Consider the following 9,224-nt stretch of genomic DNA (forward strand, 5'->3'; position numbering starts at 1 on the left):
CTTTTTGGTATTTTTTGGACTTGCTTTTGATAGTTAATATTTGATACATGTATTGACAAAGATATTTCTAGCAGCATACTCATAAAGAATTGAAAACTCATATAGTAGCAAACTATGCTCGCTGCAATGATATTGAAAGCAAACCAGTGACGAGGAAGCGTCAGCAAAGGTATTACTAATATTAAATCATAAATGACACGCGTGGTGTTGCTAACATCATGCCATTTATTGTATTGTGTTCATAATTGATTACATTCATAAATTTCAAGATTCAAGATTGAAAACGTGCTGTGTTGATTACGGATTTAGCGTTTTATTCGGTTTACAATAGACGATGCGTGTGGTTCTTGATCATAAATATTCATAAACAACCCATGCGTACACGGTATTTTTCGGTTATTTTTATTGGCCAAGATTTTTATAGTGTCAAAATAAAGAGATTATTGTTCATCCAACTACGAGTATTTTTATAAATATATACCTACAATATTTTTTCATATAGTGAAATAGCATCATTTTGTCTAACTATTCAAACTGAGTTCCTTTTAGAATTCCAGGTAAGTTTTGACTTTTTAGCATCATGTTTTAATTACTTTCTTCCTGAAATATAAAAATAATAGTTTTGGTATGATTGTAAATGGGACAACCCTACCAGAGACCAAACGACATTTGCAGTTAACTGGTGGCACAATTCATTTTAATTCTTTAAGTATGGCTATAAAAGGAGTTAATAAAGGGAAAAGTATGCCAAGAAGAATCCGATTCGAATGTTTATTGATTAGTTGATTGTTTATTGGGCAACACGTGCTTTTAAGACCTTTTACATGAATGTGTACGTTAATTTTCATTTATCATTTTGTAAATTTATTTTGGGAATACGAAAAGATGCATCAAATTCAGCAGTAAAAAAGAATTAAATCGCTATCCATTATAATTAAAAATAAATGTAAAGTTTACTATATTTAACAAGACTTTTAAAAAATTGTATAAATCCCTTATTGTATGAGGCTTTCACTTTATCAAAGAATCTAGACTTAGCAGGATTGTTGTACATGGTTTACGTATGTAAAAAAACATTGCAAAGGGGCAAATGTAGATTTAAAGCATATTGAGGGGTGTAAGAATCTAAACCAAATAAAAACACTTAAAACTGAATTAAAAGTTTAAAAACTCCTTAATCACTATGAAAAATTATATAAACATAAATTTGAGAAAACAGTATATTTCTATTATATAAAACATTAAAACAAAGTAATACATTAGAAACATATCTGAATTCTAATATTTTTGAAAATAGAAGTAATATCACTAAATTAAGATTAAGTGATCACAATTTAGTAATAGAAAAAGGGAGACACAAAACAATTCCCTAGGGAAAACCGGTTCTGTCAGTCCTGCAATACAATTGAGCATGAAAAACATGTTCTTTTGTATTGCAGGAAAAACGGTTCCATTAGATCAGTTTTTATTGAAAATCAACAAAGACAAAAAGTATCAAAAAAAACGAACAGCCTCAATGAAAATGAAAAAATGATAAATATGCTTTGCCCATCAACACAAAATTAGGTATAAAGCATAGGTTCCTTTATAAAAAAAAGGGCACACTACGATTGCGCGCATTTAGGGATTAAAATGTTTTACGTTTGCGCGCAGCTTTTGATTACGTTTGCGCGCATTCATTTTACAGGTAATCTCAGGTAAAAATATAAATAAAAATTATATCAAATAATTATAAATGACGGATATGACTATCAATTATTAATTTTGAAAATAGTTTGTTAATTAAAATTATATATTGTTCATATTGAATTTTAATATCAAGTATAAAACTATTCCGTTATAGCTTAAGGTAGTACAATACAAAGATTTTATAACTCCAACTCCCAAGTTTTAAAATGCTGTAACTTTTTAATAATGCTTGAAAATTTATATAAGTGGTAGTTATGAATAGCTAACAGATTACTCTTTCAAATAAATGCAATGTTAGTATGATGCAACAATTATGTAACCAACTATAATGTTAACTGTGTCTAAAACATTTTTCCTCAAATTTCCACTTTCAATTGAAATTTGCTTCCTCATAGGTATTCCTAGAGGATTTATTTGATTATATGTTGTTCCTATTGCCATTATCTACAAAAGGGTGAACTGACCGAGATTTTGCCATTTTGCCATTAATTACATAATAATTGATTACATAATGATTGCATAATAAAAAATAGTGTATTCATTTAAAAGTTTAATCTTTAAATTTATCTATCTATATATACCTCTTTTATTATTTTGTATGCATTCATAAGAAAGTTACAGCATTTTAAAGGTTAGTGATTGGAAGTAAAAAAAATCTTTGTATTGTGCTACCTTAAGGTCAAGTTACAATAAATGGGCTTTGTCACACATTTTCTTAAAATTTTGCATACACCTTTGAATTGTTGAATTGTATCTGAAAATCGAAAAAAAAATTGCGGCTTCATCTCTTTTTTCCCCTGCCTTATGAGAAGTTTACTAACGGAAGGGGTACTGATATATGTAAATAATTGAACAAATTAATAAATAAATCAGTATTATTACTTGTATTTTACCTGAGTTTACCTGAGTTTAAAATGCGCGCAAATGTAATCAAAAGCTGCGCGCAAACGTAAGGATATTTGCGCGCAAATATAATGGTAATGCGCGTAAATGTAATGGTAATGCGCGCAAACGTAATGCACCGATAAAAAAAAAGTCATTGGCACTAAGGATAGGGGACTCATAATTGAATTTTGAACTATTTTTATTAGTTTGTTTAATAAGATTATAGAATGAAATTCAAAACAGTGTGGCTATGGCCATTGATTGACACATTAAATTCATTCATTGACTGGGACAATTTACGTGAACGTTTGTCTGTAACGACCACTGTTCACGACGTACCTACGATAGACATTTAAACTGTGGGGTCACCAAAGGTTTCTTAACGCCTTTAATTATAAAATAATTCGAAAAATTAATCAGGAATAACCTTTATGTTTTGATTTAAACTATTGATATAAATCAAAACATCGTGTTATTTCTGATTAATTTTTCGAATTGCTTTATTAAGGTGTTGAGAACTTTTGGTGACCCCATAGTTTAAGTGTCTTTAAAAAGTACATAGTGAGCAGTGGTCGTTACATACAAACGTTCACCTAAATTGTCCCAGTCAATGGATGAATTTAATGTGTCAATCAATGGCCACAGCCACACTGTTTTGAATTTCATTCTATATGCTTTTTTCTAGTCATTAGGTTAATGTTGTTTTTGTCACAAATCGTATAAGTTGGTTTATATGGCTATACAAAATTGATTTGATTTGATTTGATTTGTTAATAAAGTCATTAGAGAGAGGCGCAAAGGGAAGCCGTCCCTTTCTTAGCCAAATGGACGCTCATCTTTGGCAAGGGCGTTGCTGTCGGATGGCTATATATTCGATTCCTCACTGAAAATGAACCCTTTGGTTTCTTCGAGTTTGAGAGCTTATTCGTGTATATCGTATTGATCAGTGGTTTGATTTAAATCATGTTGCTCGATTAATGGTTTTCGATGTAGTTTTTATGGAATAACTTTGACTACGTGCATGCACAAAGATGGCGGCAACTGTAAAATGCGCTTTAAAAATAGTTTTATACAAATGTGTTTAAAATGTCTTTTAATAAAAAAAAAATATATATGAAAGTATGAAACGAGCATAGAGAAAACGGCAAAAAAAATTTCCCGTATTTTCATATAATATAATTTTTCGGATTGGGACTATGACGTCATACGAAATTCACCGCAAAGTTAAAAAAAAAACGGCCATTGTGGATGAGTTTGTACTGTAGTTCGTTATATGTAAGAAATGTCATTTGGAAGGATAAATATTCGAAAATGTAAGAATGTGTATAATTGCTATTTATGTTTTTCATTTAAAATAACCTGATGTTACAAATCTGCTCAATAAGAGGTTTGAAAAAATCTGCATAATCTGCATGATTCGATAGTCCGGGCTGAACCGACATGAATTTTTTTAGTGTCCAACTATTATGATACAATTTAAAGAAATAACATTTTGACAGCGCTATTTTCTGAATAAGGTCCACGACATAGTCCATTAGTATTTCCATTACACTGCTCTTAGCATATATTTATTTATATTACCTGAATGTGCATTTGCTGCACTGTGTTATTAAATAAAATATGTTGAAATTTTATGTTTAATAATGAATAAGTGAGAAATATCTGGTTGCATGCAGTATGATTGATTTTAAAGACTAATTTGAACTGTGTGTATGAATGAATGACTGTACTTCTCATTTTAGAAAACAATATGTTAAAAATGGGAAAGTCAGTCCTCCGAGTTAATGTCATTGTTATGTTCACACCTGCATAGAATTATTGTACATTATAGATCTGTATCGACATATGTTATCTACAAATATGTACATGCATGTAACTGTTTTCTAATTTGACAATATGTTAATGGTGTTATACATTTAACAGAAAAGTCAAGTTTCATAGTGATCACCTTGTTTATGGAGATTTACCTTCTATGATAAAAGGTATGATTTTGTTTTCAAACTATAAAAATAAAAAGCAGATAGAACACTTAGTGATTTTTAAAGGGACAGTTTTTTTTGTTTTTTTATTTTATTGTAGAGGAAATATGAAAGGTTTTGCTAAACACATAAAACGGAGGATTGTTTTGGCATCCCTTCGCTTAAAGGTACTTTCTACCAGAGATGACTTTCTTCATCAAGTTTTCTATACGTCCGTTTATAAATACGTCCGTCCGTCGCCCACATGTCGGAAAATGACTCAGAAACGCTTTCACCAATTTGCATGAAACTTTGGTTGATAATTCTTATATGATTTGCAATAGATTCCTGAAAAAGGCGTTTAATCCTATAATATCTATAAACGTGAGCTCCCTTTCGATTTTCATTAATTCTAGATTTTACGTTTCTAATTTTTAGGGTTTTATTCGTTAAATCCCCCCCCCCCCCCCCCCCCCATTTTCGGTCAATAACGCCAAAATGCTTTCACCAAATCTCCGAGTTGTTTGCTTTTATACATTCAATAAGGTGGATTTCCCAATATTCAAATAATAACTCAAAAAAGGCTTTTCAGGAAACTTTTGTGAACTTTTTATATCTATTGACGTACGCTCCTTTTCGAGTTCTATAAATTCAAGAATTTATGTTTCCGAGTTATGAAATTTACTTCATTAAAAGGGTGGATTTTTCAGTTTTAGACAATAACTCAAAAGTGCTTTGAGAATTTTCATGAACTTTGGTGACCGGTTTAAATCTATCAGAATAACCTCCCATTAGTTTTATTCTCATAAATTTCTGAAATGACATTGAGGAGTTGTGTAATTCTTTGAAAAAGCGACGGGTGTATCATGGACTAATGGCGCAGCTAATTATTCTTTTAAAAAATCGACATAATTACAACATAAATAATGTTCATGGTTATTAGTTTATCTAAAAAAAATAGTTCTACTTCAAATTTCCAAACTGACCACAATTCACTGTTACTTTTGGTATCATTGCTATTATGAATTCATTTAATTTAAAACCAATCCAACTAGAAAGCAGCCTACAAAAAAACAATTTGTAAAATATGTTGGCTTGTTGCAACGTTCAATTTCATCTCTATATACAACATGCAAATTCCCCCCTCCCCCCCCCCCCAATGGTCAGTTATTTTTATTCTTTACCTTTAGTGCTAGACAAAACATTGCAGTTGTATACCGAACAACCGTCATTGGTAACGCACAAAGACTCATTTGTTTACTTCAGTTTTAGCATTTGTATAAGTGTGTTCCCTCTGTAAAATAGTCAGTATGCATTCGATATGGTCAAGAATTTCATTACGTCGGGGTACCAGTCTAGCATGTATACTGTTCCAAATACAATAAGGGAGGTATAAAATGCAATAAATCACCGGGCTGGATGTTTATTATTTAATCTGTTAACTTCTATATAATGTCATAAAGTTTAATATTTTTGTACGGAAAACGATAAGCTAACACAAACAAAAGAACTATTTTTCCACAGCCAGTACTAATAGAAAACAGAATATTTACCAAATGTCGCCAAAAAAATTTCTGCGAAAGACGCACAGCGTTACATTGGCGGGTTTATGTTTGTGATGCATTGATGCTTTTAGAAGGTAACAATGACAGACGATTCTTAGGGTTTCTGCTTGCAATCTGGCAAATGAAGATTCGACTTGACCAAATCATCTATTGTAGAATATCTTTTCTGTATGGTGAAGTAAAAAGTGTTTAATTTGCTATGTAAGTTGCGTTTAAATTTCAATTACTGATTAAGAATATAGAAACTTCAATATGAGTAAATTTGGTAAGTGTACAGACTTCTATAATAAGCTACATCAGAGCCATATGATACAATTATAAACAATGTATTATATGTATCTGGCTACATTAAGTACGTTGCAATATTTGTCATAAATATTTTATTGTTTAGTGTGTGAAACCATGGTAAACTGAGGACAGGGAAAAGGATAAAAGGCACATGTGAAGTAGACATGGAGACGGATAGAAGTAAAAGAACCGTAGACTTTCTCTCTAATCAGATACTTCTTACTGTTAATTGAAACATTTCAAATAATATTTGAAAACCAAGAAAATATTTGACTGTCGTTTTCAAATTACAATTGGTTAACACATTGACCATGTTAACACTACGTTTGAAAAGTACGACCTGCTTGTTTTAATTTAATGACACATTATAGTATTTGACAATCTGAAACTGATTTTAAGACTGGCATTGTAATGATGCCAGATTATCACATAGATATTTTAAGTTATATACTTTTATATAATATTTATCCAATTTTATTTCATCTGATAAGCGTCAGGTATGTTAAAGTATTATAATAGATAAATAGATAAGTATAAATCTGTCAAAAAGTCAGGAACAAGTTAATTCTTGTTTGATAATCATATTTTAAAAACATATATCTAAGGAATTAAAATTTAAAACAAACTTAACCAACATGCGCAGTGGTAGAATAAAGAATATGTATAGCACTAAACAAATCCTTGGTTTCTAGAATGCATTAACAGTAAAAATTAAAAATAATATGTATGATTTGATGGAAGAGTTAAGAAAGTTTTGTGAGTATTACTGTTCTAAAGATTTAAACTATTTTCTTTATTTCTTGTTTCTTTCGACGATCAACAGGTACCAACATTTACAAATTTTAAATTAAATACACTCCAACTACGTTAAAGTACTTAAAAGTAGTCGATCTTTACACGAAGCTTTATATTTCCAGTATAACAGAAAGATCACTGATGGCGCACATATTAGACGAATTTATCTCGCAACCAGAATCGGAACCTGTGTTTTACAAACGTACACTGCCAGATTCATGCGTTTCATTTTCATCGAGAGAGGGAAAAACAATTTTTGAGGAAGCATTGTTATCTGGTCATATGGAATGTTATTTCAAACTAGCCTCACAGTTCCGTACTCAAGACGAGCCAGCTTTTTGTGGACTCAGTACACTAGTTATGGTGTTAAACGCTCTTGAAATAGACCCGGGAAAAGTATGGAAACGACCATGGCGATGGTATCATGAAAGCATGTTGAATTGTTGTGTTCCCATTGCTGTTATGGAAAAAGAGGGTATTACTATGGACCAATTTATATCAATGGCTGAAAACAATTGCCTTGAAACAAGGTTGACATATGTGGATGAAACTGCTTCTCTAGAAGCTTTCCGAAAGATTATTCACAACTATACAAAACAAGATGAATCTGTGATCACATTGTCGTATTCCCGGAGTGTGCTTTCTCAAACAGGAGATGGCCATTTTTCTCCAGTCGGTGGTTATCATCCAAGTCGAGATCTTGTTTTAATATTGGATACAGCTAGATTTAAATACCCGCCGTATTGGGTTCCTGTCTCTTTACTCTTTGAAGCTATGCAGGCCAAAGACAATTCAACAGGTAAATATTATAAATTTTATCTTTATGACAAGAAATATGTGGTGCTATGTTTAAATGATGACTCATAATCACAAAACGGACGTGACATGACGTAACTCCGAAATATATTGACCAGCACGACCTTTTATACATAGCAATCCCTTTACACTATTATGGTCATCTGACCTACGTTTTCTAACCTTGCACAATATCTGTGATGATTTAAAGTTTTATGGTTTTTTTTCAGTATTCACTAAAGTTAGTTCCAATAATGTCGAATATCATTATCGCAAATTAAGAGGTATTTTTTTGCGCCTATTTTTATTAGATCTTATTTTTTTTATTTAAAAATGACTCATAAAAGCGATATGAGCGCCGTAATAATACATACATTACATTGACAATTATTATAGCTATACAAAGCTACTTATCATCATAACTTCTCTTAGGGTAGATATGTTGTCACTTAGATTGCTTATTTTTTATTCGTTACTTATTCCTTATTCGTTACCTATTCCTTATTCGTTACCTATTCGTTACCTATTCCCTATTCCTAATTCGTTCCCTTTTCGTTACCTACTCCTTATTCGTTACTTATTCCTTATTCGTTACCTATTTGTTACTTATTCCTTATTCGTTAACTTTTCGTTACTTATTCCTTGTTCGTTACTTATTTATTACGTTTTTTTTTCCGTATTCGTTCCCTATCTGTTGTTTATTCGATCCTTATTCGTTCCCTATTCGTTACTTATTCCTTATTCGTTCCCTATTCGTTTCTTATTCCTTATTCCTTATTCGTTCCCTATTCGTTACTTATTCGTTACGTTTTCCTTTTCCGTATTCGTTCCCTATCCGTTACGTATTCCTTATTCGTTCCCTATTCGTTACTTATTCCTTATTCGTTCCCTATTCGTTACTTATTCCTTGTTCGTCACTTATTCCTTATTCGTTACATATTCGTTACTTATTCCTTATTCCTTATTCGTTACATATTCGTAACTCATTCCTTATTAATTATATGCTACAGATTCGTTACTTATTCCATATTCCTTATTCGTTACATATTCTTTACTGACTCCTTATTCCTTATTCGTTACCTATTCGTAACTTATTCCATATTCCTAATTCGATTGTTTTTTATCACATTTTTTTCTTTTTATAAGTTGCATCTTTTTATTGCTTTCTTTTCTTTTCTTTATTTGTCTCTAGTGGCAGCTGTGTGTTTATAGAGATGAAATTATCCTTATAGCGCGTTTGAGCGCTCGA

General features: G+C 31.1%; 1 protein-coding gene across 1 annotated transcript; it reads left to right on the forward strand.

The window, feature by feature from the left end:
• Positions 1 to 6,198: 6,198 nt before the first annotated feature.
• LOC139506839 (glutathione gamma-glutamylcysteinyltransferase-like) lies at positions 6,199 to 7,979 on the forward strand (the record flags this gene model as incomplete). Its single annotated transcript, XM_071295557.1, is given in 2 exon segments — positions 6,199 to 6,362; positions 7,303 to 7,979. A coding segment is annotated over 1 exon segment (658 nt), but the record flags the coding sequence as incomplete, so codon positions are not given.
• Positions 7,980 to 9,224: the final 1,245 nt, after the last annotated feature.

The sequence above is a fragment of the Mytilus edulis genome, unplaced genomic scaffold (genome assembly GCF_963676685.1).
Source record: "Mytilus edulis unplaced genomic scaffold, xbMytEdul2.2 SCAFFOLD_378, whole genome shotgun sequence".
In the NCBI taxonomy this organism is placed as follows: Eukaryota; Metazoa; Mollusca; class Bivalvia; order Mytilida; family Mytilidae; genus Mytilus; species Mytilus edulis.